General features: G+C 35.0%; 1 protein-coding gene across 4 annotated transcripts in view; it reads right to left on the bottom strand.

Moving 5' to 3' along the window:
* Window positions 1–1437: 1437 nt before the first annotated feature.
* The window catches only part of LOC128159447 (phospholipid-transporting ATPase ABCA3-like), a 34738-nt gene continuing 16254 nt past the window's right edge, over window positions 1438–19921 (bottom strand). For 3 of the 4 annotated variants that reach the window (XM_052822550.1, XM_052822549.1, XM_052822551.1), the window contains 16 exons: window positions 19713–19894; window positions 19463–19600; window positions 18773–18902; window positions 18474–18628; window positions 18230–18385; window positions 17907–18117; window positions 17320–17569; window positions 16334–16527; window positions 15693–16045; window positions 15032–15382; window positions 14434–14704; window positions 14059–14286; window positions 13081–13586; window positions 12769–12956; window positions 12360–12530; window positions 10931–12068 (listed from right to left, as the gene is read on the bottom strand). In XM_052822550.1, coding sequence (XP_052678510.1) covers window positions 11609–12068; window positions 12360–12530; window positions 12769–12956; window positions 13081–13586; window positions 14059–14286; window positions 14434–14704; window positions 15032–15382; window positions 15693–16045; window positions 16334–16527; window positions 17320–17569; window positions 17907–18117; window positions 18230–18385; window positions 18474–18628; window positions 18773–18902; window positions 19463–19600; window positions 19713–19894 — 3944 coding nt within the window. In that variant the 3' untranslated portion in view covers window positions 10931–11608. Of the gene's footprint in view, window positions 1913–10930; window positions 12069–12359; window positions 12531–12768; window positions 12957–13080; window positions 13587–14058; window positions 14287–14433; window positions 14705–15031; window positions 15383–15692; window positions 16046–16333; window positions 16528–17319; window positions 17570–17906; window positions 18118–18229; window positions 18386–18473; window positions 18629–18772; window positions 18903–19462; window positions 19601–19712; window positions 19895–19921 lie in introns of those variants that run through there. The other variant, XM_052822552.1, reaches the window with a different exon arrangement.

Below are 19921 nucleotides of genomic sequence, written 5' to 3'. Positions count from 1 at the left end.
CCATTAAGCTGATTTTATCATACCTCATGTTTCTCAGGTGAGCGATATGGCCCATGGGCCTCTTGTTAATACTAGTAACATTTGAAGAGAAAGTTTCCCATTGAACTTGTCTTTTTTCTGTTATACAATTGGATTATCTAACAGCTTTACTGTAACAACTTCATTAATATTCAACGGATGTCAAATAAGATCAAAGTATTTAGTTCAAACACTAGATTCAATTAGATAAACAACGAGCAACATTTTTCAAAACTGGCTGGATAAAGGTGATTGGGTGGTTAACAGGTTAACCATTAGATCTGCCTTAAATTTTGACATCTGATATTGTTTGCCATTAAGACTTTAGTAAAATTTAGTGAAGAAAAAAAATTCAAATACTTTAGCTTTAAATTTGAGCATTTCACTGTATCATTGCGCAGCTAGAGCTCTTTGTCCTCAGGAGGTAAATAAATTATCACGACCATTGAGCCGTCTTAATACATAAAAATTTGTTCAAGAAAGACAACAAATGAAAGACATGTAATTTGAAGAATCCAATTCTTCCATTGTTTAAGAAATGGTTTTAAACAATAATATATCGTTAACATCGCTGGATCTTCTTCTAACTTTCTAGCACATACATGCACATTTAACAACGACAACTAGTTAAAATCTAAAAATAAACAAACCCTCGGGACTCTCGTTCATGTTTTAACTTGTTCTTTCCTTGAAGATCATTCCATAACATTTCAAAAAAAAAAACTATACAAAATATGAAATATAATCTGTAGTACACCAAATATATATATGGTCCGGCATTTCTCACTTATAAAACTTTTTTCAGCGTAATAACATTCAGACGAATTATACGACAAAACGAACAAGGAAATACAAATTCAATTTGCCCTACCAGGAACAGGGCGTATTCCTGTCTTTGAATGTAAGTGCTCTACTGTACTAGAAAGAAATTGAAACAAATCATAGTAGAACAATTCGTTATAGGAAAAAAAAGGTAAAGAAATTGTATAATAACTACATTCAAGCACCACGTGACGTTGCCCTTCCATGTGATATCAACCATACCACTGCTTGTAGTTTGGAATGTTGCATTTCGATAGATGGTTTACCTTATTTAATTTCTCTATAAATGCCAATCATTAAATACACTTATTCCCAGATTTGATCAGAATATTGAAATACTGTAGGTATTAAGCTTTCGAGAAGGAAAAAATGCAAAGTTTATCACACAAACAATTTTAGAAACATTTAGGAAAACGAACGAAATTCCAAATATATGTTCAGTATGCGTGCACATTCAAACACTTCGTGAAATTCGCTTTCCCTAAATCCAGGGTTTTCGCCTTTTAAACAAGAATCAGATAAAATCCGAATAAAACAAAAACAGATTAGCGCATTGTAAAGAGGTCCCTGTTAGACATGCATGATTACAGTCCAACTACACACAAACTGAATTCAATCAACACCACAGCAACACGCACATGTGCAAAACGAGTAACATTTGCACCTTCCACAGCAACCTTTGCGCTTTTTCTTTTCTTCTGGTGAAACTTGATTGTTTGTAAAAGACAGAAACACTTGTTCTAAGGTTGTTTGATGCACGGAATAGTCCTCTATTCCCAGGGTCTCACTCGCCTTCTCCATGGCACCGAAAACACTGGACAGCGAAACGGAAGTGTTCGGAATCCGAAAGTGCAGATAATCTTGATGATCATCAAACACCTGACTATCCGGAAATTTCTCTGTGATGAAATTCTTGACAATCGCAGAATCACCATTTTCGGCGGACAGACGGACAGTCAGAGTGTAGCCATTGCCGAATTTGTCCTTCAGGTGTTGAGGGCTTCCGGGACAAACAAATTGTCCATTGACCATTATGACAAGACGGGTACAGAGAGCATCACACTCCTCCATACTGAAAAGAGAAAACAATTCATCAAGTGATAAAGCACCCCCAACTGGGCAAATACATAGCTTATGCATTCAATATACGTTAGCATATACAAACAATGATTTTTAACTTTTATCCACGGAAAAACCTTCGAAAGCCGTTCTTCTCTTTAAATATAGATCTTATGAGATCCAATAAGGAAAAGTCAGTGTATGATTTCTATGCAATTATACGTAAAGGAATTTTTGTCAAATAGTACACATTATAATTGACTAATAAAAAGATGAACATTCTGCTTAAATAGGTTCATGGGTATTAGAACTCACATGCATGTACACGTTAATCGTGTGCTACCAGATAAATCTTGATTCAAATAAACGTTCAGGGGGAGGAATAAAATTGTTTTCAAGGAATTTCACTTCTAAAAACGAAAACACCAAGATCGTGAACACGATATATCAACCCTCTTAAATGGAAAATTTAATCTTTTCAAATCGGAAGTTATCTTGGTTTTAGAACGAGATTTTCCGTCTTTTTATTTTTATCATCTGCCTCTCATGTCGGGATATTACTTAATTAGATATAGAACATTTTTCTGCATGAAACGGACGTTGGCTTAAGATATAGAACATTTTCTTGATTATAAATCTCAAAATTCTTGTCAGCAATTAAAACTCTAATAGTTCTTGGGTTTCAAGGTTTCTTATGAAGTCATATAAATATAGAGAGAACCTTTCTCCCTTCTTTAAAGTAGTCTTTTCTGAATACTAGTGTTTATTCCTTTCAATATTAATTTTTTAGTAAAGATTTCAATTCAGTTCTCATATGTTCCATTAAGCCTTGTATTGTAAACGTAATAGAGAAGGATAGCAAAAAAAATACATTTTAAACAGAATCAAACTGAAAATATAAAGATTTATTGATTTAAACAAAAAATTAAAAAATCATATAATAATTCATGTTATGAAAGAAAAATAAAACCTATCACATGGTTGTCGGAAATGAATAGCCCTGTAAATTTCCAATGATAAAACATATATGATGTAAAGTATTAATAGGGTATACGTAGCAAAAGCCGTACATAGATTTAATCACAAGAAAATTGAAAAATATAACTCAAAGTCATACATTACAAAAATATAATAAACACCTGTATTTAAAATATCACACAAAGGCTGACGTTGCATTGGAAAAATAAACTTTTAGCAAAGTTAATCCAAATCTTAAAATCTAAAGATATATGATAGTAGTGTTAAAAAACAGGTGGATAACAATATGATATAGAATTCACCAAGTCAAACTAACAATTCAAAATGAACACATCTTTTTATAATAAAAACATAGCAGTTATATAATTCACCATAAAAATACAAGTGATTGTTTTGCAGGGTCTACAACATATAAATCTAATTAATGTTTCACACAACACAGTGGAATGTAAATCCATACATGTTTGGAATGTCAAGAAAAACTTAAAATTGTATTTGCATAATAATGAAAACAACGTACCCGTTTTCTGTAAGAATATGTCATATCTCACACAAAATATGAATAAATTACAAATTAAACATATGTAAATGACTTTCCGATGCATCAGATCTGATGATCTTTTTAACTAACTGTTTATCCGTGTAGTCTGTAGAAATAGTAGTCACTAATCTTTCATTTTGGTGAAAATACATTCTGGAAATGAAGATGTTCAATTGTCCAGCCCAGAAGTATGGAACGCGTGTTCTTACGCAACGGATGGGACTAAATTTGTCCTCCTTTTTTTTCTCAAACTTAGAGACGCAGATATAAAGTCCAATGGAATCATTGACATTAATGTATTGAACATCAATGCTCAGTGTTACATGTATTTCATAGAATCCAGCTTGCGGAAGAATAAGATATCCATGATCGTACTCCAGCTGAGCTGTAATTCCTATTACGTTTTCTGCGTGCTTCCATTTTAGAATGTCACTTTCGTCGTTAGAACCCACTTTATCAAAATTCATTTCTATTACAGGTTTGCTACTAAATCCTGAAGTTTTCTTCTCTGTCTCTGTGATTGAGTTAAAAGTTATTTCGGTTTGGCGTTGGCTTAAGGGATTCATGTCTACTTTCTTTTCGTGGACAGAATGTGAACCTGTATCTTTGACTACAAAGTGATAAGTCAGCGCAACACTTGATCCTAGGATTGTCATCATAAAAAGGACCAAAAGCAGACGATGGCATCGAAAGAAGCTCTGTTTCTTTTTAGGCAAATATTCAGTGTTCTCTTCCAAACTTCGATGAAAGTCGCAAGGGTGAACTCTCTTTGGGTAAATACTTAGCTTAGGAGACGAGTTTGTGCACATGTCTGAATATTTTCCTGTACCAAAGGAATCATCGGGTTCATTCCTTTGAGTCACAATGGTGGACTGCGATCTGTTCAGCTGTCGTATAGACAAAAAACTGTTTTGCTCCATGCTGATTGTTTACTAATAGGCATTGTTTACTATAATCAAAATATATAATGAAGTTTACAAAATTTTGAATTCTAAATTTAGTTTGTGACCATTGAAAAACCATTAAGGGGGAAAAAGGAAAGGAAACAGTATCTTTCTAGGGGGCCCGTCAAGGGGAGAATAAATTGGGATTAAAGATGATTGAGCTTGAATTAAAACTTTCAATATGAAAAAGCCTTTATAATGATATCCGGAAAATAAACTAAAATTTCATTGAGCCTCATTTGAAATTGTAATGCGTATAATCTTACTGTTTTAGATCATAGTATTATTATTATTTTTACGCTAAGCATCACGTCCGGAAACTGGAAAAACTCTCGCCCGGATTTGTTAAGTGGTTCCCCGCGATTACTATAAGACCTTTTGAGAAGGTGATATAATATTTCCCGTTAAAAACCAGCATCATTCGACATCTGATTTTTAACTGGATAAAGTTTATTAATAGATAAGCCTATAACTCTTTTCTTTCATTCGTTTTAGAGACTAAACGATAGAGTTTCAGTTCACCATTGACCATCTGCTGATCTTTAATTTAAAGCATCCTATTCAAAAAATAATACCGGACGTGTTGAAATTTAAGAAACTTAGAGGATGGAAATTCAAGTGATCTTTATAAGGAAATAATTTAAAGTAAAAAGAAAGTTTTTAAAGAAAGACCCCATTCTTTTTGACACCCATGGAATTTTAAATATATAAATCTGAAAGTCTGTCCCAAGATATTTATGCAGCACATCTGGACAATGTTAATAAGAATATGCATACCTGTGAAAGAAGTGCAATTGAAATCGATAAAAAGGAAAATTTCCAAGATATTTTCATTGACAAATTATCACTTTTTCACTCCAACTTCTCAGGAACGAAAACTGATTTCTTACGGGGATTTATAATGGGGAATGTTTATATCATTTCTCCATTTGGAAGTCACTCGGAATACCTCGCACAATTTTTAAACGTTATCACTTGGGCTTGCTGCAATACAAAATCCCCGTAGACATCACATTTTTAGCCGTGTTTTAAAACCTGATTAGCTAAAGAGGGCGTTTCAACCGACAAATCTTGGACTTTTTTCATTCTTTTGAATGAACATCGTATAAACCCTGAGGAATTTATAAATATCGAATAATTAGGCAAAATGTCAATCGAGAATATCTTGGGACAGGGTATGAATTCGAAATAGTTAAAAAAAAACCAGAATATTATTATGCATGTTTTATGTATAAATTGAAAATATGACAATTATCAGTGAGTGTAGTTTCCCAGTGATTTTAAAAGTAATGAAGATTGTCATTTTTGTCAATGTGAACAGATTTGTTTAATATAGAAAAATGCAATCCACTTATATATTATACAAATATTATACAATAATCTTGGTACGTCACACATTATTGGTTGGCTGGATTTTCGGGGAAAGTTGTTGGTATTTACATACTAGTTTTTTTTTTTATAAATGGTATGTTTATGCTAATGTTGAAATTATTTTGTGCAACTGGGAAATAAGTTTACGCACTCATCGTTTATAAGATGAATCATTAACGATGTTTGATCTTCATCAACAAAACTTTATAATTCAATCCCACAATAAAGATCATCCAAGAGTTAATTGACTTTGACTATGTGTTGTATTGGTATCACTGGTATGAGAGTTTACATTATTATCTATGATAATGTTTACTTAACAAACACTCTATGAAAAGTTGCTGTAAAAACAATAATGAAAGGTATGAAAATGACAGAAGAAGCAAAGAATGCAGCCAATCTTGGACTTTCACTACTGTGGTTTCATTAATATTCAAGGGTTTCAATTTTCGTGGATATAATGAAAATCACAGTTTCAAGGATACGTAAATTCGTGGCCAATGACCCTATCAATACAAAATATTTATAGAAATTGAAATTCAATGAACAGTTTATTTCGTGGATCAATAACGAAATCCACGAAAATTGGTATTCAAGGAATATTGATGAAACCACAGTAATTCCAAGAGCTGACCAAGTTGAATAAATCAAGATCAAAAAAGCGTTATCACAATTTTTTTTTGTTAAAAAAAAAATCTACCAAAGTATTAAAAAAAATTCGATAAATTTTGAATGACAATGATTGTTATACAAACAAAAATGAATTTCCTTTAGTTTCTGAAGTTAACTTGTTTTGATTAAATCAGCTGTAAGTTTAGATGTTTAAGGGCCGATGGGCAGGCGGAGAGGATCGCAAAACAATGTTACTGCCGAGTTCAAGCAAAATCCACCTGATGTAACAGAAACAATCAAAGATGGCGGCGATGTGTACCTTGTTTTTTTAAATATGGAAAAAATTCTTGTATACAACGTCAAATGCCTGTGTCTGAGGTATTCACTCTTTGTAAAAACTTAAAGTAAAAGCCAAAATGGCAAAGGAAATAGTTTGTTTCCCGAACATTGCCGAAAAAAAATCATGCTTAATACCATATTTCAAAGAATGAGTGATGTACAATGGACATTCAAATGCTACCTTTGGTCATTATTGTGATACCAGAAATAGAAAACACCGCTTTTCTAAATGGCACAAATTTTCTGTCCCAGCGGAGGGAAGCAAAAAATGATCAATTATCTGCAAAACCAAAAGTAACATGACAGCATGATTATGGTGTGGTTTGAACATTTTATATTGTATACTAGTATATATACAAAGGACAAGATTAATCAAATTACTAGGTTCTCACACTTGAATGCTTGTAGTATCTCCTGTCCATTAAACAGTGTCAAAACAATACTCAATAACTGGAAAAGTCATAAAATGATGAAATAAAAAAAGACATAAAATAATGTGCAGAATAGATATACAAATGCGTTAACATCATATAATTATGTTTCACTCTTGGGGTTTTGTAACAGTAGATAGAACTATATATTATACAAGACCTTGGACTTTCTATAGGACGCAGCTACTAGTATCAATTTCTTGCGTCAAAACAAGTTCAAAGTGACCCTGGACTCAAGCCAAATACGCACTGATTGCATAGTTTAAGTCAAAAGCCAGACAAATCTTGTTTATTTCAAAGAGCCATTGCTTATTGGCCAACAACGAAAATGAATAGGCCTACGTCACAGTTATGTTTGACAAAACTTCCCAAAGTCCAAGCCCTTGGTAATATTGCTCTATACATGTATTGCAGCTAACAGTATGTGAAACAACGATATAAAATGAAAAAAGAAAGAATTGTAAGCTTTTGGTCAATGATGATAACACATAATTTTTCACCGTGTTTTTTGTATGAAAAATGCGGTTATTGAAATAGTGACAATTTGATATACAGACGGGCGGCTGCCAAAAGAGTGCACCGTTTGTTAGGATACCTTGAAATTCTCCTTATTTAGTATTTTTTCAACATTCAAACCTGCATGCAACTAGTCACAAAATTTACACCTGCTTCAGCATAAAGATAATTAAGATTAAATTCTTTATCTGAAGCTACCTTTATTTTCAAGCCCATAGTTATATTAACTGTTTTAAGTCTGGCGAGGTATGAACAGAATTTACTTTATTTTATAACAAGCTCCTAGAGCCAAACACAATTTGAGTTATTCCAAAATCTGAATCCTGTCTAAGCATCTAGGATACCAGTAATCAAGATTACTCTCTGCATCTGAAGCTCCCTCTGTGATTCATTGATAAAGTTCAATCAACCATGCAAGTTTAAATTAGTACTATTATTTATATCAGCATGTGACATGTTCCAAAAAACATAACCTTTTCCAGTATCCGAAACCGATGGCTTTCATTCAGCATCCACGCCTGTGGAGTGCATCAGTATTACAAGATGCATCATCTGTCTAAATTTGGTGAAGATTGAACCTTAATCTCATCCATCTAGCATCCGAAAACTATGACTCAGATTTATCATTCAAATCTGTCAAGTGCATCAGTATCAAAATACCCACCAGCCATGCAAGTTTGAAGTTACGACCAATGATAACAAACATATACATGTAGTTATCAAAGGGCACCTGCTCTAAAAACCCTAACCTCCTTCAGCATCTGAAATGCATGGCCCAGATTCAGCATCCAAGTCTTTCAAGTGTATAAGTAGGTTCAGATGCTTCATACATGCAAGTTTGGTGAAGATAGGACAAGTAATAACTTAGATACAGGACCTGCAACACAAACTTTAACCAAGTCCGGACGCCGACGCCGGAGGTATAGCATAAGCTCCACCCGACTTCGTCTCGGTGAGCCAAAAGGGGATTTTAAAGACTTTATTTAACATGGAATGCATAGAGAAGTGGTATTGGAAGACTTTTAATGCACCGATGCATAGTGAAAAGAAGAAAACGACTGAACTTCGACTCGGCATTAATGTATTCACTGAATCTGAAATCCCTGGAAGCCAAGCAAAATTTGATATTTTGTTAGTCTAAGAGTGTCAACTAATGTTTGTGTTTTCTAAATAATATAATGAGTAATTTGCTCTATATAAACATAGATTTTTTATGTTTTGCCCGGGTAAAGTTGTGGATTTTCTGTGTAAGTGATGTTGATAACTTGTATATTCTATATATTCTATCTAGGTATTGTCTGTACAGATATTTTCATTAATTTGTACAATTTGTCCAGGTAATAATGTCAACAATTTTGTATAGTCAAAGTAGTTACATGTATTAACAATAATTTGTCATGTAAATGTCAGCATTGTGTAAGTTGTCCAGGAAATGTCAATACCGTGTTCTGTCTATCTCGTTAATACCAATGCTTTATACACGATGTCCGGGTAGTATCAATATGGATGTTTTTCTCTATTAAATATATCCAGTCAAGTACTTTCTATTGTGTATCTGGCGCTTACAAAGTATAACTCCTACTCTCTTATTGGTATCAACTGCAATCAATTTTTTAATTAAAAAAAGTAACATATCGTTTTAAAGAAAAATACTAATTATAATTGAGCATTTGTTATCTTCTAAAAGTTTATTATTTTAAATTTAGTCATTCTAGATCTATTTAGATATATCAGGTAGACATTGGTAGATTAAAGAAACAAACCTTTACTGCCGTATGTTATTGCATGTATCTACATTTTTCTGATATTTTTCCAGTTGACAAGCAAGTAATGTCCGAATACTGTTTATGAAGATAGAAGAAATCAGGAAAACACGTATTTAGCAAAATATACTACAGGAGAAAGTAGATAAACCGATGCCTATTTTTGAAAACGAAGAAAAAATAACCCCAAAATGGCTGTATTCCACGTAATTTAGATACTTGGGTTATTTTTTAACTGCATGTAAGCGTACACTTACATGCAGAAACCAATGTCTGTGTCTGGTATTTCGGATATACATGGATTTTTATTAATAATAGAAGCAAATATAAATTTTATTTGCATTTTTTTTTGACAGAAACATATACCATGTGATATAACAATTACTATAATAAAGTGTAATTAACGACCGTTGGAACAAAAAGAAAAAAAACTTGTATGTTTCAATATTGATATTTTCAGAGCTTATTTTCTTTCTTTTTATTAGCACAAAGTAAGAATTTAGAAAAAGTTTGAATATTTTTATTACGATTTAATATAACACTTTCACGTAACAAATAACATGAAAATAAATGTTAAATGCATCATGTAATACAAGCATAACATTTATTAATACACATAGTTACATAATGAAAGTTTGTATCCAATACAGTACAATTTGGTTTTCTTTAACTTGATTATCAAAAATAACATCTCATAAATTTCTACAAATTTGATATATCAATTTGATGTAACAAAATACACTGCATGCCCTTACGCAGTTTTTAATACTAGTAACATTTGAAGAGAAAATATTTTTTATTGAACCTGTCTTTTTTCTGTTATACGATTGCATTATCCAACAATTTTACTGTAACAACTTCATTAATATTCAACGGATGTCAAATAAAATCAAAGTATTTCATTAGTTCAAACACTAGATTCAATCAGATAACAAAGAGCAACATTTCTCAAAACTGAGTGGATAAAGGTGATTAGGTTGTTAACAAGTTAACCATTAGATCTGCCTTAAATTTTGACATATGATATTGTTTGCCATTAAGACTTTAGTAAAATTTAGTGCAGAAAATATCCTAATATTTAGCTTTAAAAGTTTAACATCTCACTATATCATTACGCAGAGCTCTTTGTCCTCAGGAGGTAAATAAAGCCGAAAAATGATCACGACCATTGAGCCGTCTTAATACATAAAAATCTGGTTCAGGAAAGACAACAAATGAAAGACATGTAATTTCAAGAATCCAATTCTTCCATTGTTTAAGAAATGGTTTTTAACAATAATATATCGTTAACATCGATGGATCTTGTTGTAACATTCTAGTACATACATGTACATTTAACAACGACAACTATAGTTAACCTAAAAATAAACAAACCCTCGGGACTCTCGTTCATGTTTTAACTTCTTCTTTCCTTGGAGATCATTCCATAACATTTCATGAAAAAACTATACAAAATATGAAATATAATCTGTAGTACACAATATATATATATATATATATATATATATATATATATATATATATATATATATATATATATACATATATATATACATTTTTCATTTACAAAACGTTTTTAAGCGTGAGAACATTCAGACGAATTAAACGACAAAACGAACAAGGAAATACAAATTCAATTTGCCCTACCAAAGAAGGGCGTATTCCTGTCTTTGAATGTAAGTGCTCTACTGTACTAGAAAGAAATCGAAACAAATCATAGAAGAACAATTCGTTATAGAAAAAAAAACGGTAAAGAAATTGTTTAATAACTACATTCAAGCACCACGTGACGTTGCCCTTCCATGTGATATCAACCATACCACTGCTTGTAGTTTGGAATGTTGCATTTCGATGGATGGTTCACCTCATTCAATTTCTATATAAATGTCAATCATTAAATAAACTTATTCTCAGATTTGATCAGAATTTTGAAATACTGTAGGCATCAAGCTTTTGAGAAGAAAAAAAATACAAAGTTCATCACACAAACAATTTGAGAAACATTTAAGAAAACGAACGAAATTCCAAATATATGTTCAGTATGCACGTGTCCTATCAAACGCTTCGTAAAATTCGCTTTCCCTAAATCAAGAATGTCCGCCTTTTAAACAAGAATCAGATAAAGTCCGATTAAACAAATACAGATTAGCGCATTGTAAAGAGGTCCCTGTGTTAGACATGCATGATTACAGTCAAACTACACACAAACTGACTTCAATCCCCACCACAGCAACACACACATGCGCAAAATGAGCAACATGTACACAGTCCACAGCAACCTTTGCGCTTTTTCTTTTCTTCTGGTGAAACTTGTTTGTTTGTAAAAGACAGAAAAACTTGTTCTAAGGTTGTTTGATGTACGGAATAGTCCTCTATTCCCAGGGTCTCACTCGCTTTCTCCATGGCACCAAAAACACTGGACAGCGAAACGGAAGTGTTCGGAATCCGAAAGTGCAGATAATCTTGATGATCATCAAACACCTGACTATCCGGAAATTTCTCTGTGATGAAATTCTTGACGTTTGCAGAATCGCCATTTTCGGCAGACAGACGGACAATCAGTGTGTAGCCATTGCCGAATTTGTCCTTCAGGTGTTGAGGGCTTCCCAGACAAACAAATTGTCCATTGACCATTATGACGAGACGGGTACATAGAGCATCACACTCCTCCATACTGAAAAGAGAAAACAATTCATCAAGTGATAAAACACCCTCAACTGGGCAAATACAAAGCTTATGCATTCAATATACGTTAGCATATACAAACAATAATTTTTTACTCTTACTCAATGGGTAGACACAAAAAAAATCACTTAGAATTGCTTAAAGGACACTTTATCATGTTTTGAGTTCAAAATCAAAACAGTGTGGAAATTCATGATATTTTTCACAATACGAGGTATTTCATAACTTTTCAAGTCTTTTAATCATCAAAACACCGGATAATTAACCCGTTTGGACATACCTGTGAGAAGTTAGAATAAGCGTCCGTCCACTCTCTCGAACTTGTGACAAAACGTTCCACAACTGGCGCCGAGCCCCAGGATCCATTCCTGTTGTAGGTTCATCGAGGAATATAAACGGTGGATCTCCGATGAGAGAAATCGCTGTGCTCAGTTTTCTTTTATTTCCACCGCTAGCAATAGCAAAAACAGGATATTAAGAATGCCTTGTTAAAAGCAATACTAATTAAAGTCATAATAATACTATGATTATATTACTTGAATCATCGACATTCTTTCTTTAAATGATACATTTTGCCACCTCTTTCAATCTCTCTGTCTTCATCTCTCTCCGTCTCTCTCTGTGTGTGCGTGTCTCTCTCTCTCTCTCTCTCTCTCTCTCTCTCTCTCATAATAAATATTTGAACAAACCTGTACGTGCCACATTGCCTAGCAGCGTATTTCTGTAACATTAAAACTTTAATCAGTTCCGACACAACTCGACCAATAAATTGTTCCTGAACTCCGCGCAGACGTGCAAACATAAAAAGGACTTCTTCTCCAGTCATTTGATCAATCAGAGCGTCAAACTGTGGGCAGTATCCCAAACTCTGTTGGACCTGCAATCAAAGTTTACATTTGTCAAGCAGGACTAAAAACAAGCTTCAATTCGTAGATACGTCCCTTATTTTTAATTTTTATTTTATTCTTTATTTCAACTTTTTTAATAGTTATAAGACATACCTCTTTAATGTGATTTTTCACGTCATATCTATCGAGATAAGCGTTTCCCCCGGTAACTATCTCGTCTCCTGTCATCATTTTAAAAGTCGTCGTTTTACCGGCGCCATTTTGTCCGAGCAGACCAAAACATTCCTGCCGAGGTACTCCAATACTGACTCCTTTCACGGCTTGGAAATTCCCATAATACTTGGACAAGTTCTTCAAAATAAGAGCATCTTTTCCTTGAAGTGTGTCGATCTCATTGCCATTAATTCTTTTACGTTCATTCACGACGTCTTCATCCTCCTCCAAGACGTTGTCCCGTTCGGAGTCCACTTGGGCTGTATGAGCCGCTTTGCCTCTCAGTTTGTACATAACCCAGAAGAAGAAATTTAGCTCGGCCATTGTGACTAGCAATAAGTACACAAGTCCTTGGATCGCCATCATCAGTACGTACTTGCCGATGCCGGGGTAAGTCATGCTGAGGTAGTCCAGCACGAACCGAAGGCAACTAGTACCACAGTTATCTGTGAATAGTATTACACTTTTATATAGACATCCATAACTCAATTGTTATGCTCACATTTCTTATTGTGTAATTAAGATTTTGTCGCAAAATCATTTTTGACATGTTCAAAACAACAACAACAATGCAATCTTGGAAAACAAACACAATGCGAATAACGATATCATGTATAGTGTGTATATAATTAATTTAGTTTTTTAAGGGTCAGGGATACTATTTAATTGCTTGTTTCATGGCCTACCTTTTTTAAATTTCATTTTGAGTTGCTTATTCTTTTTTGTAAAAATATTTTTTGGGAAGATAACCGCATCTTAGTCTCTTTATTTGCTTGTTACAACATTTATTGCTGTTTTACTGTTGATGTCGGGGTGTTGGTAGTGTTAACAACATTTATTGCTGTTTTACTGTTGATGTCGGGGTGTTGGTAGTGTTAACAAGTAAATCAAAAATTCCAGCTACAATAAACAACATACCCATACAACAACTTCCTGAAGAAAGCGCGGGAATTTTACACGTGACCTGGTACATGCTTCTCTCGCACGTGTTGATATACTGGTAGTTGGTGTAAATGTTCATTATACTGGAACCCAGGTTATAATGGGGGAACACGATGGCAAACACCCAGTCCAATCCCAGAGCGATGTTTTGTGTTCCAAATGTTGGAAACATCAACATAAATACTGCCAGGGTAGTGGCCAAACCTATTGGAAAACAAACTCTATGTAAAATGGTTTTCAAAACATTTTATCACTTACTGAATTTTTTGTCTTCTTGCATTCAAATTTCTTTAACTTACAGTTCATTTTTTATATATATTGGCGTATAGAATGGAGAGTAAATTAACTTACCTGTCAAAATATTACTCATCGTGATGGTCACCATTCCCGTGGCCGGGGTCTTGAACAAGTAATGAAGGACATAGGTGTAGGGCAGAGACGCCCATCCAAACAGAATGTACACCAGAAAGATCAAACTGATTCTGGATGGATCGCCAAGATAATAAGCGTCTGGTTGGAATGCAGCAAAAACGACCACCATTAACACAGCGGGAATGAGGTAGTTGAAATAATCCCAGACGAAGTTGGCCGACCAGTACGTCACCGAACTGAGTCCACTCACCTAAAAAAGTAAACAATTCTTTTTAGTTCAAGTTAATCATATTAAATCGAAAACAGATCACATGCAACTTAATAATACGAAAAAAAGGAAATTTTATCGAGGCTCCAATTAAATAAGCCATGTTTATTAATAAAAAAAATCACCCCACAATATTCCGGGTTTTGCACAGATGAAATTCGTAAGGCTATCAAACAGCCATCCATTTAGAAAACCCAAAGAGAATGACTTTTGTAATAAGAACTACAACTATTTCAAAGCAAAGAGCAATGTTTGTAAAAAGAAAAAGAAAACTCATATATACTGCTGAGATTTCGGTCATGGACCAACCTTCTGCAGATGCTTCGCTCCAGACATCCGCTCTTTGATCAGAAACAGGATAAAGCTGGTGGTCAGGAAAGCGACCCCGAACAGGATGACAAACGCTATGGAAAATCCATTTCCGGCGAGACCAGCCGCCCTGTTGGAGTTGCCCTCCAGGTCCCGTTTAAACGGGTAGTTTTCTGTGGTGATGCCGTAAGAAGTATTTGACATGTAGGCCTTCAGTATGGCGTCCATGGTGTAGGCCAGGGCGATGCCGGGGCTGTGGAAGGGGTCGCCATTGAAGTAGGTGGTTGTGTTGGCAGCGGCGTCGTCATGGAGACCCACGATGTAGCTCTTACTGAACGTCGACATGCCCACCTACACGTGTAACAGGATCATATATACATTTACAAGAGGAGTAATTGAGAGAATACAAGTTATCAAGGAATTGAAGCAGTCTGGACAGCGACATCTCATTATAACTTTGGGTCGTTTTGTTTAAATAGAATTATTGACCTTAACATGTTAAAACATACACTTAAACACATTATTATTACAAGTATCCATACTACCACTCTGTGAGGAGTCAGATTTAGCCACGAAAGCATTTAAAACCCAAATGTAGCATGAAGTGTTTGATAGGCCTTTATTGGTGTCCAGATTACGCATCAGTTGTAATCAAACCAACCTGTTTCATCTTGTCTATAATGTATCTATCGAAAGAGGATGCCGCCGAGGTGTCTTCTTTGGTCGTAAACAGGTCTTTATACTTGGCGGCGATCGGGTTGGCCGGATTATCATAGAGGGCCACAGGGTTCTCAAACTTGGCCTGGTTTAGATTCAGGGCTGGTTCCTCGGCAAACTCTCTGGCGTTCGCTTCAATCACGAGTGCGAGGATCGTAAAGATGACCGGAAGTAATAGCTGGACGAACGTGACGATGCGGTTCCGCCATGAGTGGATGGCTTTCTTGATTATCATGCTCTTGAACTGTTGCAGGGTCAGCGCCATTCCTTTGTTCTTCACTATCTCTTTATTGAACTCTGAAATTGGGATTCAAGCATAATCGTATAACTCTTTGCAAATGTAACGATATGGACAGTATTTGACCCAAAAAAATATATATATTTGGAACCGCATATATACAACTAAGTGAAAACAAATCTCTATCAAAAGTTTTCTCCTTTTACTGAATCCAAACATTAGTTATTATCAATTAATTTCATTCTATTTACAAGAAGTCGTTCATATTTATTTTTTTTAAACCAAATCATGCTGCTTCATATGGTAAGCAATCGATACATACACCCAATATTCTCACTGAAGCGCACCTGTGTATTTAGACAAGTTTGAATCCTTTTTCACGTCGCCATTCTTTACATCAGTCATTTCAACGTCTCCATTCTCTTTTTCAAATGCCCCATTGACTGCGTGGACTTTGGTCGGCGATTGGGCTATCAAGTGCGCCTGCGCATTGAGTCTTTCAATTTCTTCTTCAACATCTTCCTTTCCGCTTTCTCCAACCCTGTTAAAAGGGTTAGGTATTCTTGTTACACATTAACAATAACTATGAATTGTAAAGTTTAACGTATTCACTTTCATATCATTTATAATTTGAGTTTAATTGGCGCTGTCTACCCCTACACTATATAGTTCATGCACTGACGTCACTAAAACCTCATAGTTGCGTTACATGTATATTGCATATTTGGATTTCATGTTCGGAAAAACGCCGGAACGTCCCAGGAACAATATATAAATAGTGCCTGTTTGGGAGGGTAGCAGTTGAAACTGACACCCCGAGGAAACCATTGTCAACCGACGCGAAGCGGAGGTTGACAATGGTTTTCGAGGGGTGTCAATTTCAACTGTTATCCCCCAAAACAGGCACTATTTATTTTATTATACTGAATGTCTTAAATTTATAGATTGTTTTACTGCTTTTATATAGAAATGATGTGAATTCCACAGCGAACCGTACGAGCATGTAACAATTCGTTGTGTTACCCGTTGCTAAGTGTGTTGCTAACAATGAGGGTAATAGAACGGATAATCAACTGCGTCTAAACCAATCAGATTTCAGTATTTAACATGAAAGTATAATAATTCTAAATATCACCTTTGTGAAGCAATAACGAAAATTCCGTTTACAATAAAAAAAAATTTGCATTTACAATAGGACTCTTAAACCCATGCATTTGTAACGGCATTTCGTAAACAGAATCGAATCACGTAACTACATGAATCACGTGCAATAAAGGTCGGTTAATAAAAAATCGCAGACGACAAATTTCCTGAAATATGTGTTTGAACTCACTTTAGGAAGACTTCCTCCATCGTGGTAGCGGTTGTACCGAAGCTCTGTATACCTAATGATGACTTCTTCTGTTCCACATCCGAAAAGAGATTGGCGAAGCTCTTTGACTGGTCAAACGGTAAGAGATAGGAGAGTTCGGCGCTGATCTCGCTCTCCAGTTTGGCTGTTGGCACGTGAGACTGAACCAACTCTGTCACCTTGGCAACGTTACAAGATGCGTCCTTCACCATAACAAGGTGGTATCCAGCTCCTGAAAAAAACACATAGTGGTCGGATTCATTAGCATTGACTGTAGATTAGAAAGCAAACCGTAAAGTGATAATAATGCACATGCGCGGATCAAGAATATTGTTCAAGGACGATGAATGAGTAATATTTTGGTTTGCTCCATGGACGAGGTTGTTCAAGGCATATTTTCGGTAACTTTACATTGTGATTTTAATAATTCTGAAATTTTCAGAAGATGGAATGAAGGATCACCCTCTTGATCCGCGCATCATGTTATTATGTGTTGTAACTAACAGCATTCTCTAAAAAAAATTTCAAATGTTTATCAAAGATAGAATAATTTTTTTTAATATACTTACCAAATGCCTTTTTCAGAAATAGGGAAGTGCCACAACATTTGACTACGCCCTCTGCCATTATAGCAATTCTGTCTCCAAGGAGATCGGCCTCGTCCATGAAGTGAGTGGACAGAATCATGGTTCGGTTGGCCTTGAACCTCTTTAGAATATCCCAAGTCTGACGACGCGCTGCCGGATCCATACCCGAGGTAGGTTCGTCCAAAATAATTATCTGCGTTCAAATATCAGATTTGTATATTAAAATAAACACACTTGATAAAAAAAAACCGTGTTCTTTAAAGCGAAACTTTAGATAAAATTTAAATGCAAAAAGAATCTTTTACCTTTGAATCTCCGATTATGGCAATTCCTACGGACAATTTCCGTTTTTGTCCGCCTGAAAGATTTCCAGCAGCGTAGTCAGTCTTTACTTCCATTCCTAAAACATTGATCATTTCTGTTACCTTGCTTTCTATGTCTTTGGACGGTGTTCCTTTTAACTGAAAACAAATTTTACATCAGAATTTCTATCGTCCGTATATTATCAAGATGGTTGTCATATGTGAAAAACAACATTCGGAGGTATACCTTGCAGAAATATCGAAGATGTTCTTCGACGGTCATGTTTTCAAACAGAATGTCGTGCTGGGGGCAGAGACCGATACTCTGACGGACCTTATCAATATCAGTCATGATGTCATATCCGTTTACTTTCGCTGTGCCGCTAGATGGAGCCAGAAAACCTGATAGCCGCAAAGAAGAAAAAACAGTAATCTAAATATACAGAACTGTTAATATGGAATGGCGGATCGTCAAATGTTTATTTGTGTAAATTCGTTTGTAAACTTTGGTTAGATTATACATTAGATCCAAGCGGTATCAGCTACCTGTAAGCATTGACATTGTTGTGGTCTTTCCTGCGCCATTATGACCCAGTAAAGCCGTAATCTGTCCCTCATAAATATTCATTGTTGTACCTTCCACGGCCACCTTCTTGTTTTTACCATACCCGTACACCTACAGAAAACCCAAAAGTTTAGTCTACATTGCCGTTGTCATATCTATAGACTTAATGTAATCTGAATCACTAAAATATTAACCCCACCCCCTCCCTTCGAAAGATGGGGGCATAATGCCTTTTCCCTGTCTGACATTATGTTTCTCTGTTGCAACGCGCTAACCTCCCTAGCTTATGCATACATTGTAGCTTTTGAAGGGAAAAAAAATCTGTCATTGATTTTGCGGTTGTCTCTTTATTCCTTGTGAATAGCAATACACTGCATTTCCCCACTACACCAGTGTTAAATTTGTAACATATAAGTCAAGTTATTCACTCTTGTTGGCTTATTATAATAATGCAACTTTTATTTCCATCATCGCCAGAGAAAAAAAACAACTTTAAAATTCAAAAGAGTACTTCAAGTTGAAACCCAGAAGGATGCAATAACTAATGAGGAACCAGTACAGTTTATCTGATTTAATAAAAAATGCAAAAAAAAAAAAAAATTAAACTCTGTTTAAATTTGTCATTACTACATCGTCCTACTACTGTCAACCTTTCACAGACAGGTCTATACCTTTCTGAGTTTCTCTATCGCGATTCCTGCTCTTAGCTCCGGTGGGTCGCGTTCGAAGAATTTTGGATTTCTTGTGTCGTGACGTAGATCTTGATCAAAATTCCTTTCCGTTTTGTCACAGCAACCCCAGTATGACTTCTGTGCACAAAATATTAAATATTTTCATCAAGAATTGCAAAACGTTGTTGTTAAATGAACAAAGAACATTTATTATTTCGGTAGAGTGATAGATTTTGATTTCAATATTTACCGTAAACGGGAAGTAGAAAGGTCGAGGAATGCCAAACTCTCCCGGAAACACGTTTCCGACGTACCACGTGATCAGTATATGGAAGAAGATGTCCATAACCAGAACCAACATGACCCCGCCCAGTGAGAAGTTATCGTCAACAGAGGGCGCTTTGTTGAAGTTGTTCCATTGCGCTCCCTCGCCTGAAATATTCCGCCAAGTATGTTGGA

This window comes from Crassostrea angulata, chromosome 8, assembly GCF_025612915.1.
Source record: "Crassostrea angulata isolate pt1a10 chromosome 8, ASM2561291v2, whole genome shotgun sequence".
Classification (NCBI taxonomy): Eukaryota; Metazoa; Mollusca; class Bivalvia; order Ostreida; family Ostreidae; genus Magallana; species Magallana angulata.
This window is presented reverse-complemented; position numbering and strand designations above follow the sequence as displayed.